Here is a 20,985-nt window from a genome sequence, read left to right on the forward strand (position 1 = left end):
ACAGACAAATTTTGTGATATCAGCCATACCAAACAAAACAAACAATCGTCATATTGGGCACCAGGAAATTGTGTTTATAGAATGAGTGATTAATCGATGAATTGAGAAAATAATCAGCAGATTAATCTGGAATGAAAATAATCGTTATTTTGCAGCCCCAGATTAAACCAAAATAAGTCTTTTTGACACTTTCATCCATAGCAATCCTTATGCCACTGAATACCACTGAGCATATTTCATTCTATTATATTTTATATTATTCTCATGATTTTTAACTTCACTTATATCTGTAAACCATGTACATACCTTCATCAATCACCAGATGGCAGCACATTCAAACTCAGTGTGCTGCCAATAATTGATCTATCTATCTATCTATCTATCTAATGCTCTGTTCAAGAATTCTGATGAAGAAAATGATGTAGAGAACAATCAAATTCAAATACAAAACCATATAAATATATATATAAGAAGAAGAGAAAACAAAGAGCCAGGGAATTAAACTACAACATTACACAAATGAACGTGAAATGATACAGTAAAAAATTAAACAGTAAAATGATAATGCAGGAAGCTTTACATTCAATAAAATTAAATTAGTATATAGGAAGTAAAAATAAATAAATAAAAAAGAGGTACAGATGTACATTCTAGTAATTTCAGTCAATATTTTTTATGAGGTTTTAAAAATTGTTTGGGTGTTTGTTGCTTTTTATTTTGCAACTTAAAAAAAAAAGAGTTGGAATATAGCTGAAGATTATTAGGGAGTAAAGTAATTGTATGTATATGGAATTTGCCAAAAATGGTTGATTTAAAAGACATTCTTGTCATTTAATTTTTTCCAAAATAAATCAGAATATCACTGCCATACATTGTGGCTATTTGACCAGTTTTCCTTGATAAAATATAAAACAATAGATAAGTAATTATATATATTTTGTTAAACAAACAATAAAAAATGCCTCCATGCCTCTTTTCCAATTGAAGTCGCCAGAACTTGATGGATACAAAGTGCACGTGCACACAATCCTGACGTCAGGAGTGACAGAAAGACCGTCGTCGTCACTGCGCATGCGTCGATTTGACCAGCGGAGTGCATCACCCGAGTCCTCAGTCGACATCGTCTCTGTGGCTTTAACAAGCAGAGGAGTTACAGTTACTGTCAGTTACCAGACCGGGTAAAGCGCTGCTCTCTGATCATTTCACACAGTTATGAAAAACCTCCATTTCAAGGATTTCTTCTGGGTGAGTTTCCAGTGCTGTGTTTTGAGTTTATTTATTGATTATTATTTTAATACATCATTTTGGTCGAAAAAAGTAAGGCAGCGTCGTAAATTCAATCTTGAAGACAGTGCGTTTTGGTAAGCTAATTTCTCTGTGTTTCACTGTAGCTTCTCTTTCTATTTAAGTTAAGTAGTAAAGGGAATTACAAACACTTTATTGATGGCCTCCTGAAATAGGTTCCACTTTCCAGCTCATTCAGATAATTATAATACCGCACTAAAAATACTTACTTACTTTCTTGTATTGAAAATGTTGCTAAATTAAAGCACATAAATCATTTAAGCAAAATACTTAATGCAGAAAAATGGCCCCTGGTGTTATACTGTCATATATTACATTATTGACTGAAGCTGTCAGACAAATAAAGTAAAAAATATCCCCCTGAAATGTTGTAGAGTAGAAGTATAAAGTATGTTACCATAAAATGTACAATATCCCCCCTGAAATGTTGTAGAGTAGAAGTATAAAGTATGTTACCATAAAATGTACAATATCCCCCATGAAATGTAGTAGAGTAGAAGTATAAAGTAGCATAAAATGGAAATACTCAAATTAAGTTCAGCACTAAAGTAAAAGTAGTTAAATGTCTCCATTTGTTTTATGAAAAAGTAAATTTCCCCATAGACTCTTGTATAATTTAATTAGCAATACAGTTACATGGCTTCATATCTTTTATAGAGATAGAAAGTCACAGATTTTGACATCTACGTGGTTAGGATGATTATAGGCTGTGATTAAGGCTTACCTAAATTATGGAGAAGTACAGTTCAAAACATCAATTTACACTAGTAAAGTTCACTGGGAACTCCATTGTATGAATTTAGAGTTAAACAAGTTTAGACAGAGCTTGCTTGTCTTACTGTAAATGACTGGGTGTTAGTCAGAGAAGTGGTAGTAGAGGTGGTGGTATGGTAGCAGCTAGACCCCTAAGGTATCTGTTTTGAAGTAATAATATTTGTGTAATGTAGTATCTATTTATAAACTGTACATATGATCTAAACAAATAACCCCAACTGTACTACACTTTCTAAAACCAAAGAAGATGAACAGAATGAACTATTTTCCATCTTACTGACAGAACTCTGACCTGACCTGCACTGTTGGCTATGATGCTATCATTCAGTATCTCAACGATGGCAAGAGGACATGCAAGGAGGTGGAGGAGTTCATGAAAGCCAGGTAATGCCATGATCTATATATGTCATGATGCAAAGTATTTGTATGTTAGTTGTCATCATGCGAATAATAGGCAGTAATATGGATGGGCACAATATAAGTTAAAGCTACAGAGACATCCACAGTGTAATAAAACCATTGGTCCTGGTGGTTCTCTTCATGGTTTAATAATGAACTTTATTTGTGTAGTAGTGAATAAAAAGGTTTAACAGAGTCAGTGGACAAGAGACAAAAGAGTCAGATGAAGAGAGTGAGATGAAAAGTAAAGCTGATAAAGAGGAGGAACAACTGTAGACTTTTCAGAGTCATTATTGTGGCAAGTTGTAAGGTTTATTAGTGAAAGGAGTGGAGTAAGTTATCAAGTCTAAGACATAAGAACATTTCGAGTGTAGGTGGACATGGAGCGGTCAAAGGCAGCAGTGAAATAGTATTAAACATCAGACAAATAATTAGTGGTATATAAAGCTGCTATATCTAAACCTGTAATGACAGTATTCTGATCTGGAAGAGTTTTCCTACTTATGAATGAAATCTGAAGGTTGAGCAGCATTTCTTCCTGCACACTACTGCATCATGGTAGACCAGCGGAAATGACTTATTCTGAGAGGAGGAACAGAAAAAGTGTTTTGTAACCTGAAGGACTTTAGCTCTACCATAGCAAATGATGTATTGTGAAACATAATCTAGATAGATTTTATAATGGAGTTATAGAACGTTTGGAATTTGAATTTCCTCCTTCCTCATGTGATAAGTTGTCTGTCCTCTCACCCACACACACACACACAAACACACCCAAGTCCAGATGGCAACCAATGGTGTAAACGTAATCTATTTAGATTCCAGTACAAGTATTAAAAAAGGATGCAGTTTAATTTTAATGATTCAGTGAAGGAAGAGAGGCATTGTGGCAACATAATAAACACACAGTTATGGATATAGCAAAAGAGGGTGTTACATAATAACGTAACTGAAAGTTTCCTCATGTAGGAATGAAAAGAAAAGAAAGGCAAACCACAAGGGTTTCCAAAATACTGCAACAGCAGCCACACTTACAGGATGTGTACATAACATGGACAATGTGCATCATACTCACTTTAGATTTACAGAAGGCCATACAAATAAATACCAAATGCATTTACAGAACATGGAGCTTTTGATCAGTGACCGCTACATGTGTGCTGTTGTGTTTATTCCTGTCAGAATAAGAATATATTCATAGATAGCATTTTTGCTGAAATGCATGCATACATTTGCACTAAATAGTATGCAGACAAATGTGAAGTTACACAGAAAGTCCCTGTTGTGTGCTCTGCCACTAGTACCTGTCAGTTGAGTATCTATAAATGAGACTCAATAAACTGATAAGGAATTCAGGTCATTCGGTCAATTTTCCCAGCAGTTACTTCCTGGTTTCTGGTCTTGTTCCACACACACATGAATGTTTTAACTGATATTTACCAGGCAGCAAGGTTGTTTTTCTTCTGTAATTGTCTAATTCTATTTAAATTTCACTGAGAAATGATAAAGGGTCATGGTCAGTCTCGATTAGGAGCCCCACTCTGTACTCTGAACACTTATTTATATTTTATTTCTAAGCAGTATAGAAACATGTAAAAAATGGTTTATAATACTCAAGAATGTAGTTATACGCACATATAAGGACATTTTAAGTGTTTATGAATGTACAGTATTTGTCAGAAATTATAACTTCTCCAGTGAAGACATATTTTATATTATGTGTTTTACTATATTGTCATGCATTATCTGTTTATACAACAGCCTCCACATACGGGTGCCCACGGGAGGAGTTATAGTTGTTAACAAATACATTAGTAAACACACTTATCAGTATACTAACAATTTGACATGTGAGTTCATGATGTCCGTTTCTAAAAATGTCCACTGGCTAATAGTAATGACATTTTTTGTATGTATGTTTGTATATTGGACTTTTGGACTGTTTTCTGGTTGTTTCTTTCAGGGCGTCAATTGAAGAAAAGTACGCCAAAGATCTCCTTGGTTTATCCAAGAAGGTGTGTGGACACAATGAGATGAAGTAAGTAACCTTAGTGTGTGTGAGATGCTGTTATTATGTGTTTGACCAGATCTATTTACAGCGTCTGTCTCTGCACACTTGACATGGTGCCTATTAGTTTGGATTCATGTGCAATGCAGCAAAAGGAAAGGGAAAGTTTGAGAGAGTCTGGTCACCAAGCGTGGGATGATTTTGACTCTTTGGTTTACAGTTTAAAAGCAGAAATGAGGATTACGTTGTTTTGCCATTTCTTAATAATGTTGTTTTAATTGGGTCAGTCTTGACATGTTGTGTCTGTATCAGCAATACAAGTTAGTTCCTGTTCTGTCAGTGGTCACATCAATGTGACCTCATTTCTGCTGTTTCAGTTTGGAGGTGTTAAAGAGGAAGGAAGACTAATGGGGGAGGGTGAGACAGGGATCATTATTTACCTAATAAAAGAATAAAAGACACATTGTGTGAATCCTTGAGCAAGGTATCTACAGGTCTTGAAATGTCTTAAAAAGCATGGAGTTAAAAAGTCTTATATTTCATTCAGTTAATTAGATTTTTTACATGGTTAATCTGTCCATTTTCTGCCACTTATTTTGGTCTAGGTTGCATTAATTTAATTAATTAAATCATTGGGAAAGTATGAGGAAATTGTGTATTGTTTTTACATCCATGTTTACATGCTAGCAGTCTTCTACGCTGCCTTGGTTGGTGCATTGCTATGTTTCTTTGCACATTAACGCCACCAACTGTCAGTCATGTAACTAATTTCCTCTTAATTTGCTCTGTAGTGGATATTAAAGGGTCTTACGGATGCAATGAACTTACAATGTGTACTCATTTGATGCAGATGTTTTAATGCGTGAAATCTTTTCTTTTGCTTCTTAAGCACATTAAAAAGATCCCTGGACATGTTCAAATTACGTAAGTGCTGAGCATTTTTTATTCTTAATAAAACTGTCTTTCAGCTGCCATTATTATTGTGTTTGTATACTGTTTGTGTCAGTTTATGTTGCTCAGAATATAAAACATGTCTTTACCCTTGCAGAGACTGAACACGTGAGTCTATCACACTTACAACTGGCACAGAGCATGAGGGAGGAGGCCAAGAAACTGGAAGAATTCAAAGAAAAACAAAAAGAAATAAGGAAAAAGGTTGGTGGATTTATCAGCACTGTGATGGCAGACGGCATCTTTGCGACATGTCAAGTTGGTGACCAGATACGAACTTGTCATTTCAGATAGAGCAACAGATGGATGCTCTCCACAAACAGAAGTCTTCACAGTTCAAGAAGACAATGGATGTGAGTAGAAATGAAAATATTTTTGAAGATCAGACTTAATCATTACAGACTCTACTTGAAATAAATCACTACACAGTGATACTGCACTTCCTGTTTCTTGTAATGTGTTACTGATAAACTGCTTGTATTTAGCATGTGGACTATCAGTCATATGCCGAATTAATGACACGTAGTGATTGACTGCCAAATCAAAGCCAAAATACTCTGTTATCTATATTTAAAGGTCTAAAAGTGATAGTACCAAGCTTGTCCTTCAAGGTAAGAGAAAACCAGAAGTATTGAGACAAAGTGACAATGGCAGATTGTCCATTTCGTGATTCATGTCAGAGGCGTTTCAGTTGTGTTGCTCATCCCTTCTCTGTTCTTCCTCTATGGTGGGGCAAGTTGTGTTGAAAGTCTGGGAGCTGAACCACAGGGCATCATTTAACACCATGAATATCATTTCCAAAAGAAGAAGTTCTTGTCATGCACTGTTCAAATGAAAATAAAAATTAGTCGGTTGGCACCAAAAGAACTGGATGCCAGTAGATTGAAGCCGCCCAGAGGTGGAGAACACCATGAATCCACTGACATACTCACTGCAGTCCAGTTCTGTTAGAGCTGCTGTTGTTTTTTAATTATTTCTTAAACGTTTTGCCTGTTAAAGCATTTGTGGTGATAAGCAGTTTATAATGCATTAAAAATCTTCAATGCTAACTGTGGTGCTGTCCCCAGACAAAGAAGGCATACGAGCAGAAGTGCCGAGATAAAGAAGAAGCCGATCAGAACATGAACAGACACACCAATGTCAACAACACCAAGCACATAGACAAGGTACAAGGAAAAAAGTGCAGCTGCTCACTGATGGACTGATGGAGCATTTATTTTCTCCACCTTTGGACTTTGGACACGAGGGTTATGTTTTTAGCCTGTTTCAGTCCATATTCATGTTAAGAAATGGAGACTGTGCAGACATGACAAAGATTATTGCTAGTAGTTAATCAACAACTATTTTGATATTGAATTAATTGTTTCAGTCAGTTATCAAGAGAAAGTGTCAAATATTCACCAGTTACCAGCTACATTTCTTTGTTGCAAAACAGAATTTATTTGAAAACTAGCTATTTAAAGACATCATGTTGGGCTCTGTGAAACAAGTAGGCATTACTGTGCAGAAGAAATTGTTAATACTTTAGACTCCATAGATTTCCATAACATTAGTAGAAGTGTGTGCTCGTATGAGGCCTATCCAGCTGACTTAGGTTTGACTGATGCAGCTACTGTTAAAACATGAACAATAAATGTTACCATGTACCTGTGTGTATCCGCTCACACCAGACTGACAATGTTCATAAGCCCTTATGAGCAGTAATTTATGTATTTGTTACTTGTCATGTGTCAGCCTTTGACCCACTGTTGAAGACGTCGTGTTGTCTTTATTAAATCATCTTTCAGCTCTACTCAAAAGCACAGCAAGCAAAACAGAACGCAGAAGAAGCAGGTGAGTTTACAGACATCTTTACCGCATCGCGTGTTGCATCACTGCTTTAAACTTTTTCTCTCGTTAACACACTTACACTTACACACCAATGGCAGCGAGCTACCATGCAAGGTGCTGGCCTGACCATCGGGAGCAATTTGGGGCTCAGTGTGTTGCCAAAGGACACTTCAACACGTGTCGATCAGTCAATCACTTCAGTCCAGACTGAAATATCTCAACAACTATTGTTTGGATTGCTATACCGTTTTGTACAGACATTTGTGATTCCTAGAGGATGAATTGTAGTGACATTAGCTGACTTTTCATCTAGTGCCACCAGCAGGTCAAAGTTGTCTCTAATCCGGTGAAAAATCTTAACATTGACTAGACGTTGATGTTCCCCACAGGATTAATTGTAATAACTTTGGTTATTTCTCCAATACTACAATCATGACTAAATACCTGCAAAACTATCAACATGCCCACATGGTGGACATTACACCTGTTTAACATCAAGGGTATTTATACTATATTTATACTGTTTGTACTGATGTATGTGTTTGATTGGCAGACAGGTTATACCAGCAGAATGTGACCACACTGGGAAAGGTTAGAGATGAATGGCTGAAGGAACATGTCAAGGCCTGTGAGGTAAGACTTTGAACGACTCAAGATTACAAAACTTTGAATTCAACACACATCATGTAAATGAGCTGAATGTTTCTTTTTTTCCTTCCACAGATGTTTGAAAAACATGCAGTGGAGCGTATTAACTTTCTGAGAAACACAGTCTGGACTCACCTCAACCAGCTGTCCCAGCAGTGTGTGACCAGTGATGAGGTACGGCCCACAGTTACAGTAACTTTAAAGCTGCTACAATCAAAATGTTTATATTAACAATGGATCAAATGGGTTGGCATAATGTGAAAGTGGTCACTCGTAGTGACAAACCCACAGAGAATTATCATAAGACTCTGCAGTTCCTCTCAGCTCTACAGAGTATTTTAGCATCTTTACTACCGACTGTATGCTACCTACCCAGCATCAAACAGACACAGTTAGCGACGACTAGCTGGTGAGCATAGTGGAGCATTTAGCAGCTAAAGAGACAGATATTTACCTTTAGTGGACCACAATAGAGCTCAAAGAGAGTGAATGTTGGACATTCATCATATGGACACAACATGACTTTAAATGAATGCTAAGGTTGCTCAGTGTCTGCTTTATGTATAAACTTGCTTAAACACATTTGCTATATCAACTTATATAAGATGATAATATGTCAGTGTTGTGTTGACAGCTTGTTCTGATGCCCCCAAGTGGCCAAAAAAAATCAATTAATGCAGGTTTAAAGTAAACTGCAAAATTAATTTTGTATCATTATAAGACTCTCACTTTTATAAACTTTCTTGGACATACCCCCAAGCACATCTATAAAGACATGGCTGAATTGGACTCTGATCTTGTTTTTCTGTGTGTGTGTGTGTGTGTGTGTGTGTGTGTGTGTTCATAGCTGAATGAGGAAGTGAGGAAGTCACTGGAACAGTGTGATGTCCAGGAAGACATTGAACACTTTGTAAACCTCAGACGGACCGGTGACAAACCACCAGGTGTGAATTCAGAAATACTGTTAATTAACAATTAACTAATGATGGAAGTACAACACACAAGCATGCACTGTTTCATCAGTTTCCAGTATGTCAACGGCATCAGTCTTCCTCTCTAACAGCTCCAGTTGTCTATGAGAACTTCTACAGTGGTCAGAGGTCTCCAACTGGAGCACCACCCTCTCGACTGCCTCCACCCATCATCAGGTAAACAATAGAAGGACTGTAGGAGAGGCTGCCACCTGTCTGTTTATCCATCTGTCCTTCCAGTTAATATTTCAACCAGTTCTTTGCTAAAACTGACTGCAAAGTCCATGTTGTTTACCTTGTTTTGTGAATTCGCAGGAGGGGGCCATTACCTGATCCAACAAACAACAGTCGGGGTATGTTTTTATTTTAACTGTCAGTGTGTGGGAAACAAAAGGTATTTTCAGCTGTGGGATCGGATCTTGTGGCTTTATTATAAACTGAATGGTTGCTGCACGCTTCTGCTTTTCATACTAAACAAACACATCGTTTTGATCTTTGCTTCAGATGATACAGTCTACTCAACAGTGCAGGACGCTGGGTACAGCGTGATCCAATACTAACACACACAGATCGGCTGGTGGAGTTATTGTACATCCTGTGCAGTGCAGAAGTCTCATCACTTCCTCCTTCCTCCATTTTCCGTGAAGACAAGGCCTTGCCAGAAATGAGTGTCATAACTGTGTACATACATATTTTAGGAGAGGTATATCACAGTGGTATAAACCGCACAGTAAACGTACTTATTTTATTCTTGTGGTTGTGTGTAATAAAATCCAAACAGGCTAATATGAGGACTTCTGCTCAGTATTTTGATGGAAAGGACATTCTGTAAAATAATAAATAAACATAAAACAGTAACATCCAGCTAATTACTGTATAAACTTTCATTTCCACTGTCCACATATGGAGCCCATTTATTACACACGTTAATATTATGCGAGGCTCCATCTTTTACATAATTACATCTTAATTTATCTTCAGTTTTGTATTTATTTTGTGGATCTAAGGTAAGGTAAAGTGTCATCTGCAGACTTGTTTTCATTTCCTCCGAGATGTGAGAGTAGCACGTCAGCTGACAGGGATCTTGCGATTGGAAAGTAAAAGCTCACACTCTTGTTTATCTAGAGTGTACTGCACACTGTGCAGCTGACCTGGTGTACGTTTTGTATAAATAAAATGATCTTCTCAGCAATTTAAGTATGAAAGTTTCTCTATTCTCTTCTTATTTCCATGATCATTCATCCATGACACCGCAGATCATTTTCATGACTGACTTGACTTCATCTGGTGTGTAATGCTGAATCAAGTTACACACATTTTAACTGCAGCCGTGTTTAAATCTTAATACCCGGCCCCTGCTAATTTAGACTTTAACGTACTCTTTTGCTCTGTTTGATGGCTGCATTTACAACTGCTGTTTATTATTTATATAACATTCAAGGCAGTATTTTATTTGGACTATCAACAAAGGATGAAAGGTTCCAATAAAATGAGTACAGCTTTATTTCCACCACATTTGGCAACATAATGTTTTATCCTCTCAAATTTCAGTATGTATTTTTTGCATTTCATATGTTACAGTCCTCCTCAATGTGAGTGAGAGTTCCTGGTAACCATCAGTTCATGTTCAGGATGCCCACATCTGTCTGCAGGGGGGGGCTGATTGTCTGCAGGCATTCATCCTGAATACCAGAGCAAATAGGAAGCGCTTTGTCCCCAGGATCAGTGGATAGTGTAAGAACAGGTACAGGTACGCAGGTTCTTCAGTGGTGCTCCGATATCACACGGCATGCTCTGATTTGATCAGATCCAGAATCATCTGGATGGTCTTCTCACCTACAGCAGACAGAGACAGCATCAGATCAAATAACATATTTTCTCCTTGTTTTTATCTGCAGAGAGATCTGCTATTAATATTGATGCATTTATTTGGTGTATTATCTGTAATAAACAAAAATATTTAAATGTATAATGGAGGGTTTTTTATTTAAATTGTTCCTCGTAACGCAGAACAAGGATTTGAGCTACTGTAAGTATAATTCCAAACCAGTGCTTAGAGATGTCTTGATGAACTGTAGAGAGCAACTGAAATACCTTCAATCTACTAAGTGTTGTCAGAATGGACAAAAATGTAAGCCATTCAGTATTTAAACACATTTTTTTGTCATGATTTTTCAGGTTTTGCAGCACAGCCATGGAAACATTGAACGAAAGTGTATTATTGTAATTTCATACTGCTAACTCTCATTTGTTGTATTGTGATCATGCTGGAGTTTACCTTCCAGATTCATCCTCGGGTTCTCCAGCTTCTTTTCAAGCAGAGAGTCCATTAGCTTCCTCAGATGTTTGAAGATCACACCAATCCGTACGGGAGCCTTTAAGGGTGAACAACATGGATTAAATAAAATAAAATGAAGATCCATTTCGTAGAGTATAAAGTTTGCAAGGACAGAACAGGACACAGGAAGTCACGGACAGCTTTGACACCACACTGAGCAAACCAGGTGACCTCTGACCTGGAAGTGTATCCACCCGTCTAGTGTGATGAGCCTCTCTCTGTGCTGAATATCAATGTCGCCTCCGAACAGCAGCATGGGGAAAGGAGGTATCAGAGTGGTGTCTCGCAGGTAGATCTTAGTGTACTTCACCTGTGGATGAACATTTATTAGCATGCGACTAACAGATAAAAAGATATCACACACACACACACACACTCCACCCATACCTTCTCCTGGTACAGCAGCCAGCCGTGTGTCTGCAGGTTGCGGTTAACAGACGAGGGGTGGACCTGAGCTTTGCCTTGGGGCGTCTCCACCGTGCACGCCACTCGCTCCAGCACATCCACAGAGGGAGTGCACAAGACCCGGGCCACGCTGTCGTAGAGCCCTGCCGTCAGCACTGCGTTCAGGACGGAGATCTGCTGCTTGGACAGCGACGGCGTCTGCTGCTGCTTGGAGTGAGAAGAGGAGGAAGAGCGAGACGACCAGAAACCCGCCTGCTCCATCATCCTCATCAGCTCGTGCTTCACATCCTGGATAGAAGATGGAGTCAAACACATGGGGTTAGACAGGAGGCAGAAGAGAGAGACAATCTGAGTTAAAATGAGAGTCTGAGAGTGTGTGTGTGTGTGTGTGTGTGTGTGTGTGTGTGTGTGTGTGTTACCTGTATGGTAATGAGAGCTGTGCGATTGAGGAAGTGTTTCCTACAGTAGGACATTTCTGCTCTCTGTCCCTCAGCCTGTGAGTTCTTCCACCTGACAGTGTGACAGGTCAACAGAAAAATAGGTCATCAGAAATCAGAGAGAGATATATTGAGCTGTCAAGATCAATAATTTCTAATATCAAATATATTTGTTTTCAATTTTTTTGAAAGAATTTGTCATTGCTAAGGGCAACAGCTTCCTGACAGCGGTTGTTTCAGGGTTTCAGACCTTTGAAATACCACATAGAATGCAATTTAATACCTTTTCCCAGTAGGGACAATAAGGCCTACAATTATTTATTAAGTGCATGAATTTATTGGCATTTTTAAACAAACAATTAAAAAACAAGTCTCCAGTCTAAATCTTTGCTAAAATTGACACTTTGGCGCTTGATGAGTCGTTGAGCTTCTTAGCTTCTGTAGCCAGTAGCAACAGTTTGCAGTGGGGCTGAATGAAAATCTTGAAGATTGAACAGTCTCCTGCATGCACAATCCACTGTTGAACCAGTCTCACTTGTCTTTTTACAGCTGTATAACTGATGTTACATTATACAGCGGGCAAGAAAAAATATTCAAGACCTTTTTAAATCAATATTGTTGTGTGATCAATCTGGGAGGTTTCTAAAAATCCCAAATATGCTCCTTAATGAAAATACACAGCCTATGTTTGAAGCCCATACCCCAGATATGCGTTGTATATCGTCAGGTGATCGGAGTTGGCTAATGCCAGGGCTGCTTTGGCCAGGTTGGCTTCCTCCTTCCTATTCATCGGTGTGGAGAAGGGAGACTTCTCTGCGATGGCTGCCGCGATGGTTGCCTGAAACAAATCTCTTATTAATATTGCTGGAAACTAATCATGATTCAAAGATCAATAATGATATCGTAACAGTAGTAGTGATCAAATGAAATACCAAGATATAATCCTCACACAGTTGCAAAGAATCACAGTTAGAGTGTTTTCTGAATAAAGAGGCAGTGAGACGTACTATGGGCTCCAGGCAGCCGAGGATGGCTCCATAGATGAGCATCTTGCCAATCTTCACATTGACGGGCAGACTCGCCAGGTGTTGTCCCAGAGGGGTGAGGACGTGATTGGTGGGGTGACACGCACCAATCTTCCTCAGCAGGTTGACAGCGTTACTGACAGACTGGGGCAGAGGAGGATCCAGGGCCCGGCTCAGAAAGTCCTCCGGGGAGCCGTACTGACATTTCTACCCGAGAGGAGTGGAGGAGATTAGGGGGAGTGAAGAAAACACCTTAAACAGAAGCCTCAATAATGTTTCCACATGTGGTAGAAGGTGAAATTGTTGGCCTTTGTGTGGATCTTTATGTCTGCGTTTCTGTGTCTGGTTTATATACCATAATATGAAGGCAGAGCTCCTCCAGTGGGACTCGTAGTATCTCTGGAATGGAGTAATCCATGAAGGAGTCAAACCTGAGGTTAGGGGGTTAAACAAGAGCAGAATAGATCAGCACATGGCCTAAAACAGGAGTACGAGATGTGTAGTTTTCCTTCTTTTTGTTCCCATTCCCATCTCTGCACAATGACCGATGTCCTCCCTACCTGTATTTTGGGTAGAGTCTGAAGCAGAAGCCATTTCGGACACGTCCCGCTCTGCCCTGCCTCTGGAGGGCACTGGCTTTGGAAACAAAAGTTTCCACCAGAGAACTCATCTGGCTGCTCTCATGATACCTGGACGACACAGCAGACTGGAGTTAAGTCTCTATGCAGCCAAGTTCACTAATGTTTTCCCATTACTTATTAACCATTAGCCATGTTAGTGGCTAATAATCACCTAACAGTGTGACAGGTTAACAGAAAAATAGGTAATCAAAATTTCACTTTGTCCAATACTTTGATTGTTATGACCAAACAGCTGAAAATCTACTGACATTCAACCTCAGCTGTTCTTTGTGTTTAGTGCTAATTAGCAAATGTTAGCATGCTAACATATGGTGGACATGGTAAACATTAGACAATTAGATAACACATATTTTACAAAACAAATGTAATGAAACAGATCCAGTTTACTTCCTATGACGACAGCAGTCTGTTTTAACTTAATAGAAAAGACTTTTCTGGTATTGTTCATGAGCCCTTACTTATTTTCTTTAGTCTTTCCTGTGTCGATGACAAACACAACGTCAGGAATAGTCACACCTGTCTCTGCAATGTTAGTCGACAAGACGATCTAAAAGAGACACAAAGCAGAGCAGTCCGGTCAGGACTTGTGAATATATTTGTTCGGTTGTTAAGTCAAATTATTGTATTTTTATAGAGCATCAAAATCCAATTTTCTTTATTAAACAAGCTCAAGAATCAGTTGTAGTGAGAGATAGTTTTAACAGAAATTCAGGACTTTCTTGAGTCATATTGCATTACCTAGATTGCTCTGTTTTCTTACGTCTCAATGCTTTATTTAACCACATTCAGAAGTACCTTTCTAACTCCAGCAGGGGGCACTGTAAAGGCAGCAGCCTGGTCCTTTGATGAGAGAGTCGAGTGCAGAGCAACGATCCTGAACCTGAAAGAGGCGGTCATAACTCACAGTGAGGCAAATGAAAAGGGTCAAATTAAATGTACTGTTTTCAAACGCTGGTTCAGGACTATTATGAGTGTATACAGGATTACATCAGTTTGTGTGTGTCACCTGTTTTTGTCCCTGAACCTCTTGTCTGAGGAGAGAAGGTCGTAGAGCTGCTGGATGTGAGCCAGACCTGGGAGGAACACCAGAACGGCTCCGTCCATCTCCGCAAATTGTGGGGATTTGTCTGGCAGAGGACAAAAATACAGGACTTATACACGCACGTAACAAGACCTAAACATGTATGGATATGTACTTTGTGCTGCTGTGCTGAAACGAGCGAGACAATGTGTTGTACCCAGGTAAACGATGAGGTCAACCAGTAAGTCCATGTTGATCTTATTAGGGTTCATATACTGCAACACCTGCCGAGTCCTGCTGCTGAAGTGGTCAAGATCTGGACCCAGGTCCCAGCCGGAAGAGGAGTCCCTCAGTATCACCTCCTGCAACAGACAGACGAGCTCAGACTTACACACACTCAGTATCAGAGTGACAGCTGGTTGCATACACAGATAACACACCACAACCAGATGTACTGCGTCACTGCTGCACAGACCCAACATTACCTGGTGCTGTAACGTCTTGCCACCTTTTTGTGTGACAGAGATGCTAACTTCCTCTTCTTCTTCAAGAATTTTCTGGCAGTACTCCGAGTCCTTCTCCAGGATGTAACCCGTCTGCTCCACTATGTCTTCCAAGTGGGACACCTAGAAAACAAACGCACAGGAGCTTGAAAATATCCTGTTTCCTTGGTGAGTCAAAAATGCATCTGTCATAGGCCTTAATGCAAAAACAGATGCAGCTTAGCCCTGATATAGACAAATGGAAAGTTAAATTAGATTCTGTATATAAGTAAACACAAACTAAATCTCCTCTCACCTCCACTGGGAAAGTCCTGCCAGGGATGGTGATCACTGGGCAGCGGTTGAAGTAGTTGGAGAACTTGTCACAGTCCACTGTGGCACTCATAAGGATCAGCTGCAGGTCTGATCTCCTCATAACAACATCTTTCAGGATGGTTAACAGGAAGTCCGACTGCACGCTGCGCTCGTGGACCTGAGATGGAGGTGGGGTGAGATGAAGAAGCCCAAAGAATACATAAGCAGGAGACTTTCCAACTCACTGTCTTGTTAGTCACATGCACTTACTTGGTTGATGTGGTTGATTGAGGGGCTGTGGCTTAGCCTAATGGTAGTATGTGTGTTTACTAGCAAACTAGCAAAATAACCTGCATCAAAGTTCTGATAAAATTAAACTGCAATCAGCGGTGGAAAAACATTTTGTTCTCTGCCGCGATCTGATGACATCACTTAAAATAAATACACTTTCTGATTTTTATAACAAGACAAAAAATGGCTCTTACAAATATATTACTCTGAGTGTGGAAAGGACAATATGGCATCACACAGGGTGCCAAATCAATCTGCAAACACTGTGTTTGATCAGTAGCCATCAGTACCTCGTCTACGATGATGTGTGTCAGGGAGCTGAGGTGTCTGTCATGCTGGAGTCTCCTAAGCAGAACTCCAGTAGTGCAGTACAGCAGGCGAGTCCACTCCCCAGACTGATTCTCCATCCTGATCTGGTATCCACACAGCGACGACTGAAACGTGATTTCAACAAGAAATGTGATAATTTAAGCAGGTGACATCCCATCAGCCTACATTATCACAAGGTTTCATATTCAGGCCCATCGAACCTTGGATCCCGGGCCATCCTCGCAGCCGAGCTCCTGGCTGACTCTGCAGGCCAGGCTCATGGCAGAGATCCTGCGGGGCTGTGTCACCACGATGTTGCAGGGCTGCGCCGCTTTGCCTTCGGTCAACAGCTCCTCCAAGAGGAACTGAGGAATCTGAGTACTCTTTCCACTGCCTGTCTCACCAGCCACCACCACCACAGGGTGTCGCTGCAGAGCCTCCAGGACCCGATGTCGGTGTTGGAAGACAGGAAGCTGCTCTCGCTCTGCCTTGAAGGTAAGATACTTGTTGAATTACTTAGGTTCAGTTTATACATCTGTAAGATTAAAACATCTTTAATATGGTAAATAGTTCAAAGCTTAAGTGTATCTACCTGCAGTTTGTGGGCAAGTGAGGACTTCTTCAGCTTTTTTAAGAGCTCTCTGGATGCCTCAAGTGCTCCTGCCCCCTCCTTCCTCCCTCCTCTTTTCTCACTCTTGTCCTCCACTTCTTCTCCACCCTCCCCAATATCAAGACCAGCCAGGTTCTCCCAGGACTCTTCAGGCTCTTCATCCCCGGCCCCGTCCTGCCCAAGCTGGCCCTGGGATCCAAACCCCTGCACTTGGCTCTTGTTCTGCTGCTGTTTGAGTCTGGTCAGAAGCCGGGAGATGAACTGGTCTCGAGGTTTGTTGGCAGCGGTGCGGCTCTCTTCCTGTTGCTGCTGCTCGCTGTCTCTCCACTCCAGCCAAACGTCTCTGTAGGTTGGAGGAAGGAGCTGGTGCACTGACTGAGAGGGGTGGGAGTGAATTAGTTATTAGATGAGAATTAGAATTGGAATGAATAAAGGGAAAAAATTAAAATATGAGGTCAAGCAGCACAGAAAAACTGTGGTATCCTCTGCTTGGTTACATGTATTACCTGTCCTTTAACCAGGGTGTAGAGTGCCAGTGTCGCTGCCAGATGTTGGGCCTGCATGCTGTCCTCAGTCAGGATCGTTGGACAAACTTCAAGAGCATCCTCCACCCTCTGAACACGGACCCTGATGGATGCAGAGACATCAAATTAAAACATTTCTTGGAGGATGAAGAACTGAAGTGGATTTTCAGAAGATTGTCTCAAACATTTTTCCCTTAACTAGTGTGTCTTTGTATATCACACAGACATATACGCACACACTTACTTGCATCTCCAGTATCTACCAGCAGCAACCTTGTGAAAAGCAGGTGCTGGACTCTTGGGCAGATTCTTTCGGACCCAGTCAATGAGGAACTGTTTGGGGGACTTTCCTGTCCAGCTGCGAGCGGTGTAGTCAAAATTACGAATGTCCTTTGGCTCATTCTTTTTCACAACTGAAAATGGAATAAAATGATCAGCAAAATGTTTGTGAATCTCTTAGTTTGCCATCATTCATTTTTTAAGACTTTTTCCCAAAGCCTCATTTATTTTTGACGTTTTGCCGTCAAACTTATATACAGCCAAAATGGGTGATGCTAAATTATTTTACCTTTCTCCCCAAAACTGAATAAAAAATATGGCCACGAGCTGGAGATTAACTTAAAGGGGGTGGCCTTAATCAAAACTATACTAGCCATTACTGTTGGAGCATTTTAACAATAAATGTGTAAGCAGAGGTCAAACTCTCAGGTTTGCCTATGGTCAGCGATGTGGATGTGACCTATGTGTATACAGCATCTATTACAGTGGTACTATACTGTATATTGGGCTTTAATCATAGCATTACAACTTGAAGCTTTAGTATGGTGTGTTTTATATTTACTATATCCTGGAAAACACTTTGAGCATGTTTTGTCGAAGTCATTTGATTAATGAATGTAACGAGACAAACCTTTCTCTGCAGGAGGAGCCTTTTCAGCTTGTTCAAATAAGCTGAAGCTGAGGTCCTCTTTGTCCTCACGGACAGGAAGCACTTTCTTTTCCTTTTGAGGCACGTCTACCACTTTTATAGCTGGATTAAACATGGGATGGGACTCCAGCTGCTTCATTTCTAGAAACAGAAAATACATTTGTTCAAGTCAAACATGAGTTAGAAGATGTTTAATCTCTGCATGTAACAGTTAAAGCACACTCACCTTGCTGTATGATGCGTATCCTGTCCTGTGCCATCCTCTGGCCCGCCTTGTCTCCTTTTGTCTTGGCAGCAGCTGCCATTTCTTTTGCGTCATACAGTTGAGCAGTTAGGGCCAAATACCTGTCATTCTACACAGCAAGAAACAACATACACAGTTACTACACCATGCCATATATTCAATTACATTTAATGCATTATCACAACTTCCTAACTTGGAATGGAACATGCTAATTCACTTTCTTGCAGAGTTAAAAAGATTGATACCACTCGTGTGTGTTAAACATCAAGCTACAGCCAGCAGTGTGTTAGCTTAGCTTAGCATAAAGACTGAACAGGGGGAAACAGCCTGGCTGTGTCTGAATGTAACATAATCTACCTACCAGCAAATGAGATCTCAACTTTAAGTTGCTTTTATTTTACTTACTGGATCAAACTTTACATCCAATTCAGGATTGCGTGCAGTCTTCTTCCCTTCTTCCTCCTCTTCCTCCTCTTCCTCCTCACTGCTCTGCTCTGCATACCTTAAAATCCAGTCCTTCATGCTCGCAGCTTCATCCTTCTCTGTGGCCTGGCAAACACCACACTTATAAGGTTAAATTAAGTGTGAGAGTACACATCTGTCTAGCCAACACACACTTTAAATAGACACACAAACCTTGGTGGTCTCTTTGTGGGTGTTGTTGGGTGGTTTGGGGCTTGGGGCTGCAGGTTTCTGCTGAGGAGGAGGCTGAAACTTGGGCCTGCTCTTCTGACTCTCCTCCTGCATCTGCTGTGTAAAACCTTCTGGCAGCTCATCTGGTACACACACAATAAATCAAGAGAGTCACAGTTTTAACAGCCTTGTGTCCTATATGCGAGTCCCATGTCAGCTATACAGTGATGACATCTAACTGACTGCTGACGCTCTGTTACCATCTTTAAGGTTCAGGCAGAGCCAGTCGAGAGCAGAGTGGAGATCCCCTCCGTACAGCACACTACTCTTCATCGCCTCCTCAATGTGTTCTCTCTTAAATTTGAATTTCTCCAGAGCTGTGTACAGGTCCTGCAAGCACAAACAGGAAAAACACCAATCTGAATACAAACATTGGGTCATGGAAACAAATCTCAGAGTCAGAAGGATGATTTTGTCTTTACCAGTAACTTCTTGTTTGTAAGCCTGCCTGATATGGGCCCTTTGTCCCCATTCTCCTCTCTGAAGTCATTGATCAGCTTGATGATCTTCTTCTCCAGGTCAGCTTGGATAGCAACCTGTGTTAAAGGGTCGAATCTCATTCATTACCAAGGTTTTGAATGTTTTTCAAACAACATTTGAAACACACTTGACAAAATGGATTTACAGCTGAATAAATAATGGACTATTTCAGCACGTATAGCATATTAGTATGTTACAAGCTAGTCAACAACAAGTTACAGCTGCAACATTTACTTGGCATAGAGAGAGAGATTCTGTCAAGCTGCACAGCAAAGATAAAGTGCACGGATCCTGAACCAATGACTTACTTTAAGAATCGACTTGTCAGAGACTCCACCTGTGTCAACCTGGGCGGTGTTGGCAAGACTGTAGGTCTTCGGAGCTGGGGGAAGATAATTCATCTAAGATTCACCTAATTGTCACATTCACTGGCATGGTTCATTTTTTTGTATGTTTTATTTTCAGATTTCCTCAGAGATATGTTGACACAAGCTGTCATGCAGGTTAGGGAGCACCTATCAACTGTTTTCATTATAAATTAATAAACATGCACCCCGTTGATTATGAGATTAAGTGTTTAGTCAGACAAATATCTAATGTACATTGTCCATCACAAGTGACCAGACCCCTACGTTTGTTTACCCATCTGATACACAACAGCAAGGTGTCACAATATGAAATGAAGAAAGGCAAGAGAGGGGAACTTCTAAGGCTGTAACCTGAAAACATTTGGTATTTTTACATGACAGGTGATGCAGTAAAAGTAAACACACTAATATATCTCACAGATACAATGCAAACATGACTAAGTCACTGCATTGACTACAGCCTGAAAAATGACCATAACAACATCTTTTCAACAGTAAAGGCAACGTCACACTGTAGGTACTGTTTGGATGGTACTTAATGTTTCTGAATCTATGATACCAGCCAGTTAACACTACCTTTTGACTTGCTCTCTTTGGCTGGTTTCGCCTGCTTGTTGTTGGCTGGCTGTTTCTTCGGCTCCTCCGCCACGCCGTTCCCCGCTGCATCGGCACCAGTCCTGCCCGCTGCTGCTGCTGCTGGGGCCACCGGAGTGGCTGCTTGTGCCGCCGATTTCTTCTTCTTTCCACCCATTATGTCACCAAAACACTGCCAGTCTGTGGCTCCTCTACGTGGCTATGTGCTGCCAAGTCATCAGCAAAGTCCTGAACGATGGTGGCAATGAATAGAAAGCAGAATATAATGCTAATGTGTATTTCTCTCCGTATTCACGTACGGTTGGCTAACTTTTGGACCACACAGCTGCCGTACCGGAAGTACTACCGGAGCGCAACCTCGTGTTGTATTGTGGGAAGTGTGCCCCTAACAGTC

The 20,985-nt window shown here is 40.4% G+C and overlaps 2 protein-coding genes across 3 annotated transcripts; one reads left to right on the plus strand and one right to left on the minus strand.

Annotated features, from left to right (window-relative positions):
- The first annotated feature begins 1,184 nt into the window (after nucleotides 1–1,184).
- pstpip2 (proline-serine-threonine phosphatase interacting protein 2) lies at nucleotides 1,185–10,075 on the plus strand. The gene is made up of 14 exons (XM_070924932.1): nucleotides 1,185–1,245; nucleotides 2,363–2,463; nucleotides 4,442–4,516; nucleotides 5,376–5,410; nucleotides 5,535–5,641; nucleotides 5,728–5,790; nucleotides 6,505–6,603; nucleotides 7,225–7,270; nucleotides 7,821–7,900; nucleotides 7,991–8,089; nucleotides 8,763–8,859; nucleotides 8,979–9,063; nucleotides 9,202–9,239; nucleotides 9,391–10,075. The coding sequence occupies exons 1-14, from the start codon at nucleotides 1,213–1,215 to the stop codon at nucleotides 9,444–9,446; spliced, it is 1,014 nt and encodes a 337-aa protein (XP_070781033.1). The 5' UTR covers nucleotides 1,185–1,212; the 3' UTR covers nucleotides 9,447–10,075.
- Nucleotides 10,076–10,360: 285 nt separating this feature from the next.
- On the minus strand, nucleotides 10,361–20,748 carry dhx29 (DEAH (Asp-Glu-Ala-His) box polypeptide 29). 2 transcript variants are annotated; one of them, XM_070924394.1, is made up of 28 exons: nucleotides 20,574–20,748; nucleotides 19,938–20,011; nucleotides 19,572–19,685; nucleotides 19,350–19,479; nucleotides 19,093–19,232; nucleotides 18,862–19,005; nucleotides 18,439–18,565; nucleotides 18,195–18,353; nucleotides 17,529–17,697; nucleotides 17,267–17,387; nucleotides 16,743–17,135; nucleotides 16,372–16,638; nucleotides 16,132–16,275; nucleotides 15,552–15,728; nucleotides 15,239–15,379; nucleotides 14,971–15,115; nucleotides 14,739–14,859; nucleotides 14,528–14,612; nucleotides 14,191–14,279; nucleotides 13,652–13,780; nucleotides 13,447–13,522; nucleotides 13,074–13,298; nucleotides 12,768–12,904; nucleotides 12,049–12,139; nucleotides 11,612–11,917; nucleotides 11,403–11,534; nucleotides 11,165–11,261; nucleotides 10,361–10,722 (listed from the first exon to the last, which is right to left on the minus strand). In XM_070924394.1, the coding sequence occupies exons 1-28, from the start codon at nucleotides 20,746–20,748 to the stop codon at nucleotides 10,667–10,669; spliced, it is 4,164 nt and encodes a 1,387-aa protein (XP_070780495.1). In that variant the 3' UTR covers nucleotides 10,361–10,666. The 2 variants fall into 2 exon arrangements, with proteins under 2 accessions (XP_070780495.1, XP_070780494.1); XM_070924393.1 differs by having other exon boundaries at nucleotides 18,186–18,353.
- Nucleotides 20,749–20,985: the final 237 nt, after the last annotated feature.

This window comes from Enoplosus armatus, chromosome 18 (genome assembly GCF_043641665.1).
Source record: "Enoplosus armatus isolate fEnoArm2 chromosome 18, fEnoArm2.hap1, whole genome shotgun sequence".
Classification (NCBI taxonomy): Eukaryota; Metazoa; Chordata; class Actinopteri; order Centrarchiformes; family Enoplosidae; genus Enoplosus; species Enoplosus armatus.